Below are 21,779 nucleotides of genomic sequence, written 5' to 3' on the forward strand. Positions count from 1 at the left end.
AAATGTTTAATTTTAGCTTGAAATTTATATCCTGGATTAAACTGTTATATTACTCCCCTGTAGCCTCGGTTCGTACTAACTCCTTAAACTCACCTTTTTTTCCTCTCTTTCGTGGTACTCGACAAGGCTGTCCTCTTAGTCCCCTATTATTTGATATTGCATTAGAACCTCTTGCAATTGCTATTCGAGAATCTTTAAATATTACTGGGATAACTCGGGGATTAAAGTCCCATAAATTATCACTCTATGCTGATGATTTACTTTTATATATTTCTAATCCTGAGAGATCCATTCCTGCTGTTTTAGAGTTATTAGCACAATTTGGTCTTTTCTCAGGTTATAAATTAAATCTTAGTAAGAGTGAACTTTTTCCGATTAATAAACATCTTCCCTTATATTATAAATTTCCATTTAAATTGATTAATAATTACTTTTCATATCTTGGGATTAAAATTACTTGTAAACATAAAGATTTATTTAAGACTAACTTTTTACCATTAATAGACCATATTACTCAACTTTCATCTAAATGGTTTCCCTTATATTTAACTTTGATTGGTCGTATTAATGCAGTTAAGATGTTTTTTTTGCCAAAATTTTTATATGTGTTTCAGGCATTACCAATTTTCGTTCCTAAATCTTTTTTTGATAAAGTTGACTCTAAAATTTCTTCATTTATTTGGCAGAACAAGAATCCGAGACTGGGTAAAATACATTTACAGAAAGCTAAGAGAGATGGAGGTTTAGCATTACCTAACTTTAGATTTTATTATTGGGCTATTAATATTCGACATATGAAATTTTGGTTACTTGACCGGGACATACTATTTATTCCTAAATGGGTAGCATTGGAATTACAATCTGTTCAGGGTTATACACTTGGTTCTATTTTAGGTTCCTCTCTTCCTTTTGATTCGAAACGTCTTAAGCAGGTCTCTAACCCGATAGTTAAATATGCTTTGCGCATTTGGTTTCAATTCAGAAAATTTTTTGATCTTAATCAATTCGGGTTAGCGATTCCTATTTTAGGTAACATATTTTTTCCTCCCTCTTTTACGGATCGCGCTTTTCAAACTTGGAAGACTAAGGGTATTTTACGGTTTTTGGATTTATTTTTAGATGGTTCCCTTATGTCTTTTGAACAATTATCTAATAAATATAACTTATCAAGAATACATTTTTTTAGATATTTACAAGTTAGAAATTTCCTAAGTACTATACTTACTTCCTTTCCAATGCTTCCTCCTATATATATTTTAGATTCGATAATTAACCTTAATCCATGTCAGAAAGGTGCATCGGCTATGATTTATAATATTATTATGAAACTTAGGAAAGCTCCATTTGATAAGATTAGGGTAGATTGGGAACAGGAATTGGGGCTTACCATTTCTGTGGATGATTGGGGGCAGATTTTACAATTAGTTAATACTTCCTCTATTTGTGCTAAACATTCCCTAATTCAATTTAAAGTGGTTCATAGAGCACATATGTCCAAAGATAAGTTAGCGCGTTTTTACTCGCATATTAATCCTTTCTGTGATAGATGTTCGGGGCAGATAGCCTCTTTAACTCATATGTTTTGGTCTTGCCCTACTTTGGAAACTTTTTGGAGAGATATTTTCAATATTATTTCTAAGGTATTAAATATAGATATCTCTCCTCACCCTATTACTGCTATCTTTGGACTACCTAAAATTTCTAGTAATCTTTCCCCTTCAGCCCGTAGAATGATTGCATTTCTTACTTTAATGGCGAAAAGATGTATTTTACAACATTGGAAAGAGCTTAATGCTCCAACTACCTTTTTTTGGTTTTCTCAGACGATTTTATGTTTGAATCTGGAGAAAATTAGAAGTAACCTTTATGATTCTTCATTTAAATTTGAACAGATTTGGGGACCTTTTATTCGATATTTTCATTTAATGTAATATTTACCCTTGTTTTTTCTTCACTGTTTTAATGGAGGTCGGGATTGAGGACGTGATTTTAAGTTTAACTCTGTTTGGTTTCAAGTTAGCCCATTGCTTTGCTTTGCTTTTAGTTAGTTGCACGGTGGGTTTTTTTTGGGGGTTTTTTTTTTCTTTTTTTTTCCATTGATATATATAAAATCTAGTATACTATTATGTTATCTTGGTTTCTTATGCTTAAATTACATTGTTTGTAGTATTTTCTTTTTGGTATTGTTATCTTTTGGAATTTTATTATACTTTAACATTGTATTAATGTTTATATGGCTTACCTTTTTTGTATACTTACTCAATAAAAAGATTTAAAAAGAAAGAAAATTGCTGCAGGTAACGATAACTTGGACCAATGTCTTGAAAGCAGGAAGGTGAAGGAAAGGAGGACTTAAAAGTTGGTCCTTACTGCACAGGGGATGATGGGAGTATGAAGTGAAGTTTGTACACATGGGCCAAGCTGGGAATTTAACCATACAATCTGGAGGTGTTAGACAGATTGGTGAGGACAAAGCCAGGTGGGCCTCGTAAAAGTTTTCAGCCTCCAACCCTTTTTTCTTACACATGTATTACAACAGGGATTTTGATCAATTTAACTGAGAATTGTGTTTGTGAATCACATGTTCCTTCACAGTCAAGCACCAAAAAACAGGAAAAATTATAAAGCATGAAAAACCAAAAATACAAAAACTGAAATGTCAGCAGTTCAAAAATATTCATCGCTTTTTGCTCAGTACTTAGTTGAACCACCTCTTGCAGCTGTTAATGTTTTTGGATGTCTATAATAGCTTTGGGCAATGTGATGGCGTAAGATTTTCCCATTCCTCCTTGCAAAATTGCTTAAGCTGTGCCAGGTTAGTTGGGGAGTGGCGGTGGACAGCAATCTTGAGGTCTTGCCTGGGTTGTTGATCGGGATAAGGTCAGGTCTCTGAGTGGGCCAGTCAAGGACATCACTATTCATTTGAAGACAGTCTATAGTTGCTCTGGCAGTGTGCTTTGGGTCATTGTCCTGCTGAAAGCTGGGATTTCTCCCCAGTTTAAGATTTCTGGCAGAGGCTTGCAGGTTTTTATGCAGGATTTTTTTGTATTTAGCAGCATTCATCTTCTCATAATCCTAACCAGATTTCTAGTCCCTGCAGCTTCAGCATTCCCATAACATGGTGCTATCTCCATCATACTTCACAGTAAGTATGGTTTTACATGGCTGATGCTCAGTATTAGATTTATGCCAAATGTACAGCTTGGTGTTGCTGCCAAAAAGTTCTACTTTGGTCTCATCTGACCGCAAGACCTTCTGTCACAACTTTACAGAATCTTGTAAATGATCCTTTGCAAAGTTTTTTTTGGGGGCAAGGGTATGCTTTTTTTTAAAGCCAGGGCTTTCTCCTCACCATCCTTCCATAATACACCCAAGGCCTATGAGGTTGTGGAGTAATGAACTTCATTTTTTTTCTCACTTTTTCACGATGGACTGCAGTGAGCTCTGAGGTATGTTCAGCCCTTTGAAATGGCATTGTACCTTTCAGCAGATTTGTGCTTCTCTATTATCATTTCCCTGACTTGTCTTGAATGCTCTTATGTTTTCATTTTGGTGTGGTCTGAAAATATACCATAGTGTTGGACCTTACAGGGAGAGGGGGTATCTATTCAGATGATCAACATCACGAAATTACGTGAGTTGTTAATACAGTATTGCACCTGAGGAAATTTAGAATAGGAGAAAAATACCTTTTCAGCCTCAAGGTTTTGGTTTTAACTTTTAGTAAATTGTTGGCAGCTTTTGGAATTTTTCTTTTGATTTGAAATGATGCACAATGTTTTGTAGATTAGCTTAAAAATCCTACTTATATTTTAAAATTAGAAAATGAGACTAAAATATGGATATAGTTGTGTGGACTGAATGCTTTTAAATGGTGTGTATAAAAAAAAGGGAATATCAAAGTGCTTGTATGCAACCTTGTGATTCATTTTCTTAATATACTCTTTCCTAGATTTGATACAAGAATAATACTAGGGTAACTTGGCCAATTGCAAAACAACTGGGGGGAAAAGATTGAAATGTAAATACACTGTAGCAGAATGTAAGAATTGGGGTTATTTCTATGTTGCAGAAGGGAAAGCTGGTTAGTGTTATTTAAGTAAGGGATTGAAATGCAGCATTTTATTTAATGAACTATAGAAAAGAGATGAAATTGACATAGAAATTAGCTTGATAAATGATGAAATATTTCCATTTTCAAGAGGTTGGGGAACTTTCAAAAGAGATCTCCTAAGGAAATTATTAGTTCATATTTTTCAACCAACAAAAAATAGGGGAAAGCATTAAGAAAAGGGAGAGGCAGTTCTTTTGAGATGAATTGGGAGAAATTAACCAAGTGGTTTAAAGTTTTGCCTGAATGAACATGAGGAAAGTGAGAAATAGCTGAAAAGTTAGCCTTTAGAACAAGATACATTGTGGAAATGATAGCAGACCAGAATTGAAGAAATTTAGTGAGTTGAATGATGGTGATGGAATCTAAAACTATAATTTCTCTCTAGTACAGTACGTAGAATTGTCTCATCTAGAACCTGATGTACTGTAAGCCAAGTAGATGTGACTCTTGCCATGCTAGTATTTGTATGGTGAGACACATAATCAGAAAGAGTAACATTGAGTGTATCATAGATGGAAGAGAAGGACAAATAGAGTTCTACAGCTTAGAAACTGGATAATGCTGTCAATATGTATGATTTTAATTTGTTGTGGAAGTTTACATGAGGCTTGCAAAAATGGTAATGAGGGAAGAGTAGCTAAGAGAGTCTGGGGTATCAACACATAACTTAACACCTCTGTTTTCAGTTGTGATATTTTTTTCATAGTGGCTTCACCCATATTCTCAAAAGTGGAAACTAAGCAATATTGAATTGCAATATGCAAAATATTACAAATATATAGAATTAACTTGTTCTAATTTCTCTACTAAAAGGTATATTTTAAATTTGTTTCAATATTGTAAACTCCTGTATTTCAACTACTTAGGGTTAAAATGTTAAAGCAAATCATTCATATAATTTATAGCCCCCATTTCTTTATTGAATGTCCTGCACAAAAAGTAAAGTTAAATTCCATGCGTTAAAGAAGTATATTATGGTCATTAGGGTAAAATTTTAGTAAGGCCTTTGACAAGGTCCCACATGGGAGGTTAGTTCAGAAGGTTCAGACACTAGGTATCCATGGAGAGGTTGTAAACTGGATTCGAAATTGGCTGTGTGGGAGAAGACAGAGTGGTAGTGGATGATTGCTTATCAGAGTGGAGGCCTGTGACTAGTGGTGTGCCTCAAGGATCTGTGCTGGGACCATTGTTGTTTGTTGTCTATATCAATGATCTAGATAATAATGTGGTAAATTGGATCAGCAAGTTTGCTGATGACACTAAGATTGGAGGCGTTGTGGACAGCGAGGAAGGCTTTCAATGCTTGCAGAGGGATCTGGACCAACTGGAAAAATGGGCCAGAAAATGGCAGATGGAATTTAATGCAGGAAAGATTGAGCAGGTTGGGACTTTATTCCTTGAAGCGTAGAAGAAATAGGGGAGATTTGATAGAGGTTTACAAAATTATGAGGAGTATAGACAGAGTAAATGTGAATAGGCTCCTTCCACTTAGATTAGGAGAGATAAATAGGAGAGGACATGACTTCAGGGTGAAAGGGGAAAGGTTTAGGACAGGGGTGTCAAACTGCTGGCCTGCGGGCCGGATGCAGGGGTCCAATCCAGCCTGCGGGATGATTTGGGGGGAGAAAAGTATATTCACGACCATTTATTATGTATCTGTATGGCAGCCGTTCTCTCTCCCACCGCTGTCTGTGCTGCTGTTTGTTGTGACCTGGTGGCATCAAGATTCATCGTCACCGAGGAGGATGTTAGAAGGGCCTTCCTGAAGATAAATCCAAGGAAGGCGACGGGCCCGGATGGCGTCCCAGGACGGGTTCTCCGGGCCTATACAAGCGAGCTAGCTGGAGTGTTTGCTGACATCTTCAACTGCTCCTTGCTTCAGTCTGAGATCCCCTTGTGTTTTAAGAAGGCAACGATAATCCAAGTGCTGAAGAAGAGCAAGGTGGCATGCCTGAACGTCTATCGACCTGTAGTTCTGATATCAATTGCTATGAAGTGCTTCGAGAGATTGGTTATGGCACACATCAACCGCAGCCTACCGGTCAACCTCGACGCTTTGCAATTCACCTACTGGAGTAACAGGTCAACAGCAGATGCCATCTCTCTGGCCCTACATTCCTCCTTAGAACACCTGCAGAATAAAGACACATACGTAAGGCTCCTTTTCATTGACTACAGCTCTGCCTTTAATACCATCATTCCAAATAAACTAATTCCTAAGCTCCGGAACCTGGGCCTTAGCACTCAGATCTGCAGCTGGATCTTCAACTTCCTCACAGACAGGACCCAGGCTGTAAAAATAGGGGACAAGCTCTCCTCTACAATCATCCTGAGCACTGGTGCCCCACAAGGCTGTGTACTCAGCCCCCTGTTGTACTCACTGTACACCCATGATTGTGTAGCCAAGTTTCCAACAAACTCAATATATAAGTTTGCTGATGACACAACAATTGTAGGCCTTATCTCGGGTAATGATGAGTTTGAGTACAGAGAGGAAATTAAGAACCTGGTGGCATGGTGTGAAGAAAATAACCTATCCCTCAACGTCAGCAAGAGGAAGGAATTGGTTGTTGACTTCAGAAGGAGTAGCGGACCGCATGACCCAATTTACATCGGTGGTGTGCAAATGGAACAGGTCAAAAGCTTTTAAGTTCCTCGGGGTCAATATCACAATTGACCTGACTTGGTCCAACCAAGCAGTGTTCACTGCCAAGAAGGCCCACCAGCGCCTTTACTTCCTGAGAAAACTAAAGAAATTTGGCCTGTCCCCTAAAACTCTCACTAATTTTTATAGATGCACTGTAGAAAGCATTCTTCCAGGATGCATCACAACCTGGTATGGAAGTTGTCCTGTCCAAGACTGAAAGAAGCTGCAGAAGATCATGAACACGGTGCAGCACATCACACAAACCAATCTTCACTAAATCTAATCTAAAGTGGACTCACTTTACACCGCATGTTGTCAGAGCAGTGCTGCCAGGATAATCAAGGACACGACCCACCCAGCCAACACACTTTTCGTCCCTCTTCCCTCCGGGAGAAGGCTCAGGAGCTTGAAGACTCGTACGGCCAGATTTGGGAACAGCTTCTTTCCAAGTGTGATAAGACTGCTGAACAGATCCTGACCCAGATCTGGGCCGTACCCTCCAAATATCTGGACCTGCCTCTCGGTTTTTTTGCACTACCTCACTTCCTATTTTTCTATTTTCTATTTATGATTTATAATTTAAATGTTTAATATTTACTAATTTTTACTATTTTTAATATCTAATATTTGTAATGCAGGGAGTGTGAAGCGCAGAGTCAAATATCGCTGTGAAGATTGTACGTTCTAGTATCAATTGTTTGGCGACAATAAAGTATAAAGTATGTAGCAGGAGCCTGAAAATGGACAATGTCATGGATGTAGCAATCAAAACGGTTTAATTTTATTAGAGCCAAGGGACTCAACCATGGGCAATTTGACAATCTTTTGTCTGAAAGTAATATTGGACACGGCCTACCCTACCACACTGAAGTCCACTGATTGAGCAGAGGGGTTGTGCTCAAACGTTTTTTTTTCAATTACGTGTGGAAATTGGATTATTCATGAACGAGAAGGGGAAGCCAGTGGCAGAGTTGGATGACCCAGACTGGCTTCATGATCTTGCATTTTTGGTGGATATAACAGAGCACTTAAAAGTGCTTAATGTTAACACGCAAGGCCGCAACAAACTTGTTATGGAATACTACAACAGCGTTCGTGCCTTTCAAATTAAATTAGGCCTGTGGGAGATGCAACTATCCCAGAGCAACCCAGCTCATTTCCCCTCTTTGCAGTCTGTGCTTGTCACCCATGGGAATAACAACAACGTGGACAGGTACAAGGATATAATATCACGGCTGAAAAGTGAGTTTCAGAATCGTTTCCAAGTCTTCACTCAGCTCGAGAAGGAATTCTCACCAACTTGCTTGCCGCGGTCTACAAGGGCCGAGATGGCCTGTTTCCGTGCTGTAATTGTTATATGGTTTGCTGTCAACGCAGTATCAGATGTGCCGGAGGAACTCCAAATGGAACTAATTGAAATTCAGTTTAACTCAGCTTTGAAATATAAATTTGAGTCTGTGGGTCTGGACTCATCCTATCAATAGCTGGGACCGATGTACCCCAAGATGACAGACTATGCTTCAAAGATCCTTTGCATGTTCGGAACAACATATCTCTGTGAGCAGGAGTTCTCCATAATGAACATTAACAAACCCAAACTGCGCTTGCAGCTGACACACACACATCTAAATGACATTATGAAAATCACAACGGCCCAGAAACTGGTCCTGATCTTGACAGGCTGCTCAAAGCCAAGAGATGTCAGGTGTCTGGAAGAAGTAAGTGATAAATGAGTGATACTATTTGATGCACTGCGACATGTAAGCAAAATGCATTATGAAATATTGAGTGTTATAATATTGTGATCATTCATTTTCTGACTGTTCTATTATTATAAATGTGATCACTTCAATAAAAATTAGAGGTTAACTGTGTTCATTGTCTGAGTTTGATTACTGGAAGCAGGCTAATACATATTAAGTGCAGTTGTGTAGCCTACATTTACAATTTATTTTGTTAGGTCTACATTTGTGTCTGCTAATGTTCGATTTCAAATGGTTTATTAATGGAAAGGGTGTGGCTCCCAAAACAATCTTAGCCAAAATAACATCTTTTATCTCTCTCTCATCACAACTTTCTTGTAGCCTATGACTGTAAGTTAATACCAATCATAAAAATAATGCTTGCTAGGCAATCTTCATAAGAAACGAAATTCGTAAAGTGAAACACTTTGTAGTTATAGCAGAGACTGAGACACATGAGAGCAGGTTGAAAAACGAAGGAGCATGCGTGCACAACTGATCCGGCCCGCATGAAGTCACATTTTGCCCAATCCGGCCCGTGACCTAAAATGAGTTTGACACCCCTGGTTTAGGGGGAACTTCTTCACTCAGAGAGTGGTGGGAGTGTAGAACGAGCTGCCATTTGACGTGGTAAATGTGGGCTCACTCTTAAGTTTTAAGAATAAATTGGATAGGTACGTGGATGGGGAGAGGTCTGGAGGGTTATGGACTGGATGCAGGTCAATGGGATTAGCGGAATAATGTTTTGGCACAGACTAGAAGGGCCGAATGGCCGGTTTTCTGTGCTGTAGTGTTCTATGGTTCTAGATCTTTAAAAAAGTAAAATTCCTTGGTTCAGATGAGCTGTAAAATTGGTTTAAAAATAATCAAAAACAAATATTGTGAATCCTCAGCTGGGCAGCATCAGCACCTTAACAAAAGAATATGGGGGTTGTAATATGTCAAGCGGGAAGATGAACCTAGCAGGTCTGGCTGGACATGTCCTTTGCTTCCAGAATGAAAAAGAAATCAGAAAGTTGAGCTACTATTACAAACGAATATACATAGTACAGTGCAGCACAGGTATAGGTTTGTCGTCTGGAAAGTCTCTGCTGGTCATAATGTGAATCTTAACTAAGTCCATTTGCTTGCACATAGTGTGTGACCTTCTATCACTATTAACAGGTGTATCTAAGTGCCTCTTAGAATGCTGCTAGCATACCTGCTTCTACTAACTCCCAAGGCACTGTGTTTTAAAAAAATCTATCTCCTCGCAGTCACACGATTTTCTTTCAATCCTTTCCTCTCTTATCATAAAGCTATGCACTTTAGTATTTGATATTTTCATTCTGAAAGAAAAAAGTCCTGACCATCTTATCTTTGCCCTTCAGCCTCTGACACTAGCAGACATGTTCCAAGTTTGTCTCATCTCTCCTTGTAGAAATACTCTTCAATCCAAACAACATACTGATGTATGTCTTCTGCACCCTCTCTGGAACCTCTATTTCTCCTTTGATATGGCAGTTAGAACTGCATAGCTGCAATGTGACATATTAGATTTAATATTCAATACCCCAATCAATGATGGTAAGCATGCCGTTGACTTGCATCCCAAGATCCCTCTGTATATCAAGCTCCTAAGGATCATGCCATTTACTATACACATTAGTCTGAAGCATACTGAGAAATCAAGTTATATGAAGTTGTAAGATTCGTTATAGGGATAAAAAGCTGCAATGAGCAGAGTGGAAGGGGCTCAAATCTGTTTAGAAGTCCATATGGGCATACCTACAATTTCAGAAATAGAAGTTCAACTTCAGATAACTTATTTCTTGGTCTGTGTCAGTCAGTCATTTGTATTATTAGCTCAGCTTATTTTCCTCTGCATTTAGCAACTCCCACGTCCTTATGTTTAGATTTTCACTCTCTGAGGCAAGAGACTTTTAATCGGCAAGTTGTTTGTTATGTCTCGCCTCTCGCCCCTCGTCTGAGGACATCTCTTCTTCCTTTATTGGGGGAGAGAGAGAGCCTGTGGTATGTTGAATTAACGGGTGAACGAGTAGTTTTTCGGATACTGCAAGTCTGTCTTTATCGATGCTTTGCTGCACGCTTGAATGCTGAGTATTTCGAGCATTTTCTATAAAATCGCCTTGGTTATTTATAACTAACCATCTTTTATGTACAATTTTCACTACAAAGGGTTAGGTGGTATTTTGTATTATGTAAAATTTCTGTACCTTAGACTTGTATTTTGACTTTTGGATAGTAGCCTTTCTTATCAGACTTTTGTTCTTCTGGGGTAATTTGGAAAGAATTGTTAAATAGTATTTACAAGAGCAACCACTGCTTGTCTGTTGTGAAACTTAGTGTGACTGTACTACCCTTGTCCTAAGTACTTCAATACTTTGCTTCCCAACTGAAATATTTTCAGTTCAAAGTAAATTTATAATCAAAGTACATATATGTCACCATATACAACTCTGAGATTTGCTCAGAAAATAGAATCAGTGAAATACCACACTCAACAGGATGGTCAAGCAGCCAATGTGCAAAAGACAACAAATTGCAAATAGAAAAGAAGAAGAAAAGAAAAGCAGTAAATATCGAGAAAGAGATGAAGAGCCCTTCAAAGTGAGTCCATAGGTGGGAACAGTTCAGTGATGGAACGAATGAAGTTATCCCTGCTAGTTCAAGAGCCTGATGGTTAAGGGATAATAACTGTTCATGATCCTGGTGATGTGGATCCCGAGTCTCCTGTCTCACCACCTTGATGCAGCAGTGAGAAGAGAACATGTCCAGGGTGGTCGGGGCCCTGATGATGCGTGCTGCTTTCCTGTGACAGCACTCCATGTAGGTGTGCTCTGTGGTGAGGAAGACTTTACCCATAATGGACTGGGCCATACCTATTATTTTTGTAGGATTTTCCATTCAAAGGCATTGGTGTTTCCAAACCTGGCCTGATGCAAACAGTCCCATATTCTCCACCACCTATAGAAATATGTCAAAGTTCTAGACGTTATGCCGAATCTTTGCAAAAGTCTAAGGAAGTAGAGGTGCTGCCATGCTTTTTTCATAATTGCACTTGCATGCTGGGCCCAGAGCAGGTCCTCAGAATGATAACATTGAGAAATTTGAAGTTGCTGACCCTCTCCACCTCTGATTTCCCTTAATGAGGACTGGCTCATGGGCCTCAGGTTTCCTCCTCCTGAAGTCAATACTTAGATATTCCTGACATTGAATGAGAGGTTCAGCCAGATTTTCATTGTCCCTCTTGTGTGCTGATTTGTCACCATCTTTGATATGACCAATGGCAGTGGTCGTTCAGTTGAGACAGAATTGGGTTTTCATTTTTGTGTTGTGGGTCTATAACCACTTTATTCAGGCCGTTTAGCCCAGAATATTGTGTAAACCAGTTTACCTAGAAGATAAATGTCACACTTCCCTCCCACAAAGCCCTCTTTGGTCCATCACCTTAAAATTGTGCCCTCTGGTAATTAGCCATTTCTGTTCTGGCTGTTAACTATCTGTCTCTTGTACATCTCTATCAAGTCATCCTTCATTCTCCTTTGTTCTAAAGAGAAAACCCCAAATTCACTCAATCTTTCCTTCGAGTCATCCTGGTCTTCATGTACGTGTCCTTGGTCCTCTTCAGCAAAGCCTTCTCGTGTCTCCTTGGCTACCATATAACCCTCTAGAGCCCTGTCTGCTCCTTGCTTCCTAAAATATAAGCTTTTGTCGAATCAGCTAGATGTTTCGTATCTCTTGTCAGCCATACATTCTTAATCCTACATTCCTTTCCCTGCCTCAAAGGGACAGACTTATCCCATGCAAGTACTCCCTAAACCACTTCCACAGTTCCATTGTGCAGTTTGTTGAGTACATCTGTTTCTAATTTACGCTCCCAAATTCTTGCCTACTAGCATCAGAATTCACCTTCTCCTAATTAAGTACTTTCCATATTGTCTGTTTCTATCCCTGTACAAGGCTATGGTAAAGGTCAGGGAGTTACGATCATTGTCCCCAAACTAGTCACCCACTGAGTGATCTGCCATCTGACCAGGTTCATTGCAAAAGTACTAGATTTAGTATGACATCTCCTGTGGTTGGCTTGCCCTTTGTCAGGAATCCATTCTGCACACACCTAACAAATTCTGCCCCATCTACACCATTTGTGCCAATCAATATTAGTGGTTGAAATCACCCATGGCAACAACCCTTTTTTTTCCACTCCTTTCCAAAACCTGCCTCCCAATCTGCTCTTCAGTTTCTCTGTTGCTATTGGGGAGGGGGAGGAGGGGTTTGTGGTTGTCTGTAAAATACTTTATGAGTGATTGCTCCCTTTTTCTTATTTTGACCCACATTAACTCAGTAGATATGACATCATCCTTTCTGCAACTCTGATACTATCCCTGATTAGCCACTCCTCCACTTGTCCCTTTTGAAGCATCTAAACCCTGGAACATCCATCAATCATTCTGGTCCTTGTGATAGCTAAGTCTCTGTAATGATCACAGTGTTATAATTCCATGTACTGCGCTATGATCTGTGTTTTATCACCGTTGTTCCTGATACTTGCATTAAAATAAACACATTTCAACCCATCCAACTTAATTACATTTATACCCTATCGGTTGCCTGTCATTCCTCACACTGAATGTTGTATCTTCCTCTACACTAACTGCTCCATTTCTGACCCATCACTTGGGTTGCCATCACCTTGCCAACCTAGATTCATCCTTTCCCAACAGCTCCAGCATCCTTGCCTGCAAGGGTATCAGCCCTCAAGGCTATTCCCTTTTCCCTTTTGTACAGGCCAGACCTTCTCCAGAAGAGGTCCCAATAATCCACAAATCTAAAACCCTGCCTCTTGGCACTATCTGTTTAGCCATACATTTATCTGTCATAACATCCTATTCTTACCCTCATTGGCACATGGCACTATTAACAATCCAGCAATTACTACCCCTGAGATACTGGTTTTCAGCTTGCTACCTATGATCACTCTTCAGGACCATCACTTTTCTAGTTACAATATGCAGTTAGTTACAGTATGTATCATGACTTCTGATTGCTCACTTGCTCCCCGAAGAATGCTCTAAACTTGATCTGTGATGTCCTTGATCCTGGGCAGCAACATGCCATCTGGGAGTCTCTCATGTCCACAGAATAATGATTTTTTTCCCATCACTATTAGAAACATAGAAAATAGGTGCAGGAGTAGGCCATTTGGCCCTTCGAGCCTGCACCGCCATTCAGTATGATCATGGCTGATCATCCAACTCAGAACCCTGTACCTGCCTTCTCTCCATACCCCCTGATCCCTTTAGCCACAAGGGCCATATCTAACTCCCTCTTAAATATAGCCAATGAACTGGCCTCAACTGTTTCCTGTGCCAGAGAATTCCACAGATTCACCGCACTCCGTGTGAAGAAGTTTTTCCTCATCTCGGTCCTAAAAGGCTTCCTGTTTATCCTTCAACTCTAACCCCTCGTTCTGGACTTCCCCAACATCGGGAACAATCTTCCTGCATCTAGCCTGTCCAATCCATTTAGAATTTTATACGTTTCAATAAGATCTCCTCTCAATCTTCTAAATTCCAACGAGTATAAGCCTAGTCGATCCAGTCTTTCAGCATATGAAAGTCCTGCCATCCCAGGAATCAATCTGGTGAACCTTCTTGGTACTCCCTCTATGGCAAGGATGTATTTCCTCAGATTAGGGGACCAAAACTGCATACAATACTCCAGGTGTGGTCTCACCAAGGCCTTGTACAACTGCAGTAGTACCTCCCTGCTCCTGTACTCGAATCCTCTTGCTATGAATGCCAGCATACCACTGGCCTTTTTCACTGCCTGCTGTACCTGCATGCCCACTTTAAGTGACTGGTGTATAATGACACCTAGGTCTCGTTGCACCTCCCTTTTTCCTAATCGGCCACCATTCAGATAATAATCTGTTTTCCTGCTTTTGCCACCAAAGTGGATAACCTCACATTTATCCACGTTAAATTGCTTCTGCCATGAATTTGCCCACTCACCTAACCTATCCAAGTCACCCTGCATCCTCTTAGCATCCTCCTCACAGCTAACACTTCCGCCCAGTTTCGTGTCATCCGCAAGCTTGGAGATGCTGCATTTAATTCCCTCGTCTAAGTCATTAATATATATTGTAAACAACTGGGGTCCCAGCACTGAGCCTTGCAGTACCCCACTAGTCACTGCCTGCCATTCTGAAAAGGTCCCGTTTATTCCCACTCTTTGCTTCCTGTCTGCCAACCAATTCTCTATCCACATCAATACCTTATCCCCAATACCATGTGCTTTAAGTTTGCACACTGATCTCCAGTGTGGGACCTTGTCAAAATCCTTTTGAAAATCCAAATATACCACATCCACTATTAAATCCCCTATCACTACTGCTTTCCTCTTTTTTTTTCCCCTTATGAGCCACTGAGCCAGACTTGGTACTAGAGAAGTGGTCACTGTGGCTTTCCACTGGTAGGACCCTCCCCGCCCCCCCAAACACCCAATAGTATCCATAGTAGCATCTTTGTTATTGAGGGAAATGGCCACAAGGGTACTCTGCTTTGTCTGTTTCCTGTCATTCACCCCAGCTACCTGCCTCTTGCAACTTGGATATGACTGCTTCCTGTAGCTCTTCATTCTCCCAAATGAGCTCCAGGTATCCAGCTCAAGTTCCCTAACAGATTTTGTAAGGAGCTGAACACAGAATCATTTCTTGTAGATATAGTATCAGGAACACTAGAGTTCTCCCAGATCTCCCACATCTTGAAAGAAGAAAACACTACCACTCTGGGATACATTCTCACTGCTCTAACTTGACCCAAAAAAAGAGACAGAAACTTGACAGAAGCCACAATCTAGCCTCCACCTCTTCTTATCAAGTTTCTTGAGCCAAAGCATCCGTTCCCCACTTTAACTCTGTCCTGCTGCCACAGTGGCTGCTCCATTTGAACCTAAATTGGCCCTTGCCTATTGCCCAGTAACCTAAATTCAGCTATAAGTTCCAATGGGCCCCATTTGCTTTTTAAATCTGGCACTACTCGCATTACGTTCTCTGTTGCTCTATGGTGATGGAAATGTTTTTTTAAATTACGATGTAAAGCAAATTTTGTAAATATTTTTATTTGCAATAATCAAATTCTTGATTATGCTGCGCTTTTCTCAAAGCTGTTATTTTTGTACAGATTTCAAGTAGATTTGCTTCTTCATAGAAAGGTACAGTACTGTGGAAAAGCCTTAGACACATGTGTATAGCTAGGGTCCCTAAGACTTAAGCAGTACTGTAGCAATTTTATGTATTGTACTGTACTGATGCCACATAAAAAGTAAATTTCATGACGAGTTAGTGGTGATAAACCTGATTATGATATTGTGGACTGAGTGGGAAGGGGGCCTGGAGAGGGAAAGCACCAGAGACACGTTGTTTGGAATCACATTACCTTGCCTGGTGTCGAGGGTGAGTCTGCACCCCCCCCCCCAGCTTTCCCTACGACTTCTCTCCACATCCCTCCCACAGTGCTCCATCCCCAACATCTTTTGCTCCCACCAGATTTACAAATTCGATCTCCACTACATGTTGACAAATACAGTACTGTGCAAAAGTTTTTTGGCACATATATATCCATGATTTTTGCACAGTACTGTAATTAGTCCCATTTATAAGTTAAGTTTTGTAGAACAGAGGTGACAACAGTTTAATAAGCAGGTTTTTACATTTAGTATGTCAGTAATGACAAATTTGGGATTCATTCTCACAAATGAGTGATTACTAAAGGCTATATTATTACATATAAAAATCTGCAGTGCTTCTTTATGAACAGGAATGATTGTATGTCCTGAATACAGGCTTTTGACCTATTAACATTTTTGAGTTATTCTATAGCAAAATCATAATGCAGCTGTAACGTCATTGTCATTGCCACTGCCTTCTGTTGCTTAGCAACTTGCAGCCTCCTCAACATTTCCAATTTGTTGCATTTTGTCAATTTTAATTTAAATTGTCTGCATTTGGATTAATGCTTACAATGCATTTAGTATTCTTTTCAAAAAAATGTAGTCTCTGAAACTTCTAATACACACGAATGCAGCATAGAAGCAATAATAATGCATTATGGCAACAACACTTTAAATACTTTTCTGGAACATTCAAGCAAAGTGTGAGCTATTCCTGCTTTCATGGAGCTCGTCAAAATGCATTTTCCATTACCAGTTAAACAAATACTTTGTATGATTAAATTCGTACTGTGGTTGCTGGTACCATACCTACATGTTTGCAGAGATCTGAAATTTATTTTCATCTCCCTTAACTGTTAAATAACTTGATTTTGCCATTTTAACTCCTTTTTACTATAGACATGATTGGTACCAGACAGATTCTCATGTTATCATCACAATAATGATCAAGAATGCAAATAAAGATGATGTGAAGGTTGAATTTGCTGAAAAAAGTGTAAGTGTCCTTTAATTATCAAATTGTGCTAGGCCTTATTTAGGCATGAGAGCTTTAGATACTCTAAGCTGAATTGATTTGCAGTGTCTTTATGAAAATATTTTGTATGTGTGAATTATATTGCTAGACCTTATTACTTTGTCTCTTATAAATTCAAAGTAGACATGGTGTTAGAATTCTATTTCAAAAGATTGTGATATTTATGTTAAGAAAAGCACAGAATATTTTTCTAAATTATGCGGATGTGCTAATAATATATGCTTTCGTTTTGATAAAATCTGTAAACAATCAGAATTTGGTGAAATTTGCTGTTTATGTAAGTTAATTAATTGGGCACATTAACTTTTAGAGAGGAATTGTTAACTTTGGTCAAAAGAGAAATGTTCTGTGGTCAAGAAAAGTCGATGCAAAATGTTGTTCATTTTGTTCCTTGTTATCTCCACTAACTCTTTTTCTTAGGAGTAGAGTATGGCTGATGCAGGATGAGAGATCTTGGGTACTGTTGCAATTGTGAACTTCCTTTTTTTTTTTGTTACCCATGAGTGCTCATTGCGAACTGTCTTTTGTGAATGAATTTATTATCAACTTTCTGAAATTCTTTGGTGAAGTCCTTTACAGGTAGGGCCTTGTATATGTGAGTACTTAAATGCTGTAAGTGAAGGAGGTGGTACTGTTATTGGTGTGAAAAGCAACACGTGTTTAGCAAGGCCTGTCTTTCAGAAACTCCTAAAAGTGAAACAAATTAAAAAAATATATAAACAACAGGAATTCTGCAGATGCTGGAAATTCAAGCAACACACATCAAAGTTGCTGGTGAACGCAGCAGGCCAAGCAGCATCTGTAGGAAGAGGTGCAGTCGACGTTTCAGGCTGAGACCCTTCGTCAGGACTAACTGAAGGAAGAGTGAGTAAGGGATTTGAAAGTTGGAGGGGGAGATCCAAAATGATAGGAGAAGACAGGAGGGAGAGGGATAGAGCCAAGAGCTGGACAGGTGATAGGCAAAAGGGGATACGAGAGGATCATGGGACAGGAGGTCCGGGAAGAAAGACAAGGGGGGGGGGACCCAGAGGATGGGCAAGAGGTATATTCAGAGGGACAGAGGGAGAAAAAGGAGAGTGAGAGAAAGAATGTGTGCATAAAAATAAGTAACAGGTGTGGTACGAGGGGGAGGTGGGGCCTTAGTGGAAGTTAGAGAAGTCGATGTTCATGCCATCAGGTTGGAGGCTACCCAGACGGAATATAAGGTGTTGTTCCTCCAACCTGAGTGTGGCTTCATCTCCACAGTAGAGGAGGCCGTGGACAGACATGTCAGAATGGGAATGGGATATGGAATTAAAATGTGTGGCCACTGGGAGATCCTGCTTTCTCTGGCGGACAGAGCGTAGATGTTCAGCAAAGCGGTCTCCCAGTCAGCGTCGGGTCTCGCCAATATATAAAAGGCCACATCGGGAGCACCGGACGCAGTATATCACCCCAGTCGACTCACAGGTGAAGTGTTGCCTCACCTGGAAGGACTGTTTGGGGCCCTGAATGGTGGTAAGGGAAGAAGTGTAAGGGCATGTGTAGCACTTGTTCCGCTTACACGGATAAGTGCCAGGAGGGAGATCAGTGGGGAGGGATGGGGGGGACAAATGGACAAGGGAGTTGTACAGGGAGCGATCCCTGCGGAATGCAGAGGGGGGGGGAGGGAAAGATGTGCTTTGTGGTGGGATCCTGTTGGAGGTGGCGGAAGTTACGGAGAATAATATGTTGGACCCGGAGGCTGGTGGGGTGGTAGGTGAGGACCAGGGGAAGCCTATTCCTAGTGGGGTGGTGGGAGGATGGAGTGAGAGCAGATGTACGTGAAATGGGGGAGATGTGTTTAAGAGCAGAGTTGATAGTGGAGGAAGGGAAGCCCCTTTCTTTAAAAAAGGAAGACATCTCCCTCGTCCTAGAATGAAAAGCCTCATCCTGAGAGCAGATGCGGCGGAGACGGAGGAATTGAGAGAAGGGGATGGCGTTTTTGCAAGAGACAGGGTGAGAAGAGGAATAGTCCAAATAGCTTAAAAAATATATAAATGGTTTGAAGATTAGGTGTTAGACATTTTACTAAATCAAAAATTTTAAAGTTGCACTTCACATCTGCTTTTTCTACTAAAGTGCATGGAGGCTAATGCAGATTTTCCCAATGTCCCAAGCCTAATAATGAGGAATTGCTAGTGTTACGCCCCGATGCAGAACTGAAAAATGACTCCAATGTTGGACACTGGAAAAGGCTGGTGAAGGACAGCAGTATTTAAGGGTATACACAGGCTTATGTGGGAATCCTCAATTTATGAGCAATTACTCTGTGAATTGTCGTCAGTTCTGTGCAGCTGTCAGCATTTTTTTGTAAATTCAAGAAAGTAATTTATCTTCTCAGCAGTATCAAAATGTTCTTAACATTACTGTGACTTCTTAGAAAAAATTGAGAACTTGTTTCACAATTTCACCTGTATCTGTATCAATAAGAGGGTTTCATTCAATGTACTATGTACTAAATTTGCAAACTAGGTTAGAGAATTGGAAGGACCACATTTAAGTCTACTACTTTGCACAATTTCCTACCCGTTAAGTATTTGCCTATGAATGTTTTTGTGACAGCTGGATACTACACAATGTAAAATTGTGTGATCTCTTTTTGGACTCTTGCCTAAAATGCTTTTAACACAGCACCTGTGCTGCTTCTATAATGGAATATCATGACTTGTTTCATGGTTTACAAATAATTATAATCCTCGCGAATGTGCTAGAAGCTGTTCCAGCTTTTCCCTGAAGGCTGCTATGATTTAAGCAGATGCTGACCATCAAGTACCCATCTTTCACTATTCCATTTGTCGTATCTAATGCTTCATCGCTTTTTTTATTATTATTATAAGTACTCATTCAGATGCTTCTAAAATACTGTGATAATATCTGTCTCCCACTACCTTCACCAGGCAGGGTTTAAAACAATCTTCTTATCTCCGTACTTATCACCTAAATCCTATGTCCTCTGGTCTTGAGATATCTTGGTAAAGGGAGAAGTTTCTCCATGTCCTACCTGTTTTTGGCCCTCATTTTGTGTACCCCCCACCCTTCACCCCTCAGCATCCTCTGCTCCAAGGAAAATTAACCAAGCTAATGTGGTCTTTCCTCATACCTAGAATGGAATGTTGCAGTTAACATCCTGGTAAACCCCTCCATTGCAGTTGCTTCCTGCTTTTGGCATGGTGACCAAGCACTGAAATTGAGTGCACCTGTTAAGAGCGCTAAGTCAAGTCAAGACTTTAAGCCCCCTGGTACAAGTACCCTCACTTTAGAGAGATTATATTGTATCAGCCTACACTTTAAGTACTAGTTTACTTCACTGCTTTAGCCTCTTCCTGAAAGGGTCAAGCTGTCAATGATCACTATTTTGAGCAGTGGGTACCCTCCCACAATGGAGTTACTTCCAGCTAAAGAAAATAGATTAAACACAGCTTATTTTTAAGAGAAGCACATTTAATTTCTGAGTAATTATTGACAGATTAATAATTTAAAGGATTAAAAACTTTTTTATAAATTAGAAAGATACATCAAATTGTCATTGCAGAAACTGAGCCCGAGGAATGATCTGTGTCTTCTCTCTGTCATCTCTCCCAACCCTGACTGCCTTATATTTATACTTTTTTTTTCTATTAACATCATTGGCATGTGTTGTTTTTCAAATACAGTATCAGACCATGCAGATGGAATGTTTAATTTGGCCAACTTGGATTTCTCTTGATTTGGTCATAATTTTACTCGGCCAATGTGGACCCTGTTGTTTCTCTTGATTAAGTTAAGTGGGTGAGTAAAGTGTACTGCGTAGAAGTCAAGGCAGTGATCAAAGACTACTAGTTAAAAGTTTAATTTATTGGACACCAAACATGAACCCTGGGCAATTTCTGCTACTCAGCTGAGGAATTTATCTTGGTGAATAACAAACCTCTGACCCTTAAACAGTTTCTGCTGCTGTGCTAAAAACCTGAGGTCAAAAGAAAACCCTTCGTGGCCTGGAAAGTGAATATCCATCACAACTATACATGATATCCCACCTGGGGCCTAACCAGTGTTTTATCAAGCTGTACAGTGAAATCCATACTTTCATATTTTGTACCCCAGCTAATAAGGCAAGTGTTGCCTTAGCCTTATCTACCTGTGCTTCCATCTTTAATGATCTATGTATGGACTTGTATGACAAAGTCCATCTATTTCTCAGTGCTCACTGAGGCCCTGTCACTCATGGAATATGTCCTGATCTTTGTAGACATGCCAAAGTGCATCACAGGATTACATTTAATTTGCAATTTTTCTGCACAGCTTACCAACCCAATAATTAATATTGTAACCCAAGCACATTCTCTTCACGATCCACAATTCCACCAATTTTCATGACTTCAAATTGACTTATCATACCTCCTATATTCACACCTGATTTCTTTATGTATGTGACATGTGGTTCAATGTTGTGGTTGCAGCATTGATGCTGGTGTTACATTACTGGTTAGATATTTCCAATCTCAAAATCAACCCTTCACCAACAGTTTACCTCAAATTACTAAACCAAATATGGATCCAATTTGTCAACTTCCCTTTAATCCTGTGGGCTCTAACTTTTTGTGCCAGTCTCCCTTGTGGGAGTTTCTCAAAGGCCTTGCTTGAAGTCCATGTTGACGAAAATAAATGTGCTGCCCTCATCAGTACATTTTGCTTCTACTACCAAAAGCTCAAATTGGTCAGGACGGGATTGTCCACCAACAAAACCATGTTGACTAGCTCTATCTTTTCAAGCGTTGATTAATC

At 39.9% G+C, this 21,779-nt stretch overlaps 1 protein-coding gene across 3 annotated transcripts in view; it reads left to right on the forward strand.

Moving 5' to 3' along the window:
• sugt1 (SGT1 homolog, MIS12 kinetochore complex assembly cochaperone) overlaps window positions 1-21,779 on the forward strand; it is a 190,013-nt gene that overhangs the window by 67,017 nt on the left and 101,217 nt on the right. For all 3 annotated transcript variants that reach the window (XM_063053753.1, XM_063053750.1, XM_063053752.1), the window contains one exon: window positions 16,859-16,955. In XM_063053753.1, coding sequence (XP_062909823.1) covers window positions 16,859-16,955 — 97 coding nt within the window. The remainder of the gene's footprint in view (window positions 1-16,858; window positions 16,956-21,779) is intronic.

The sequence above is a fragment of the Mobula hypostoma genome, chromosome 7 (genome assembly GCF_963921235.1).
Source record: "Mobula hypostoma chromosome 7, sMobHyp1.1, whole genome shotgun sequence".
Lineage (NCBI taxonomy): Eukaryota > Metazoa > Chordata > Chondrichthyes > Myliobatiformes > Myliobatidae > Mobula > Mobula hypostoma.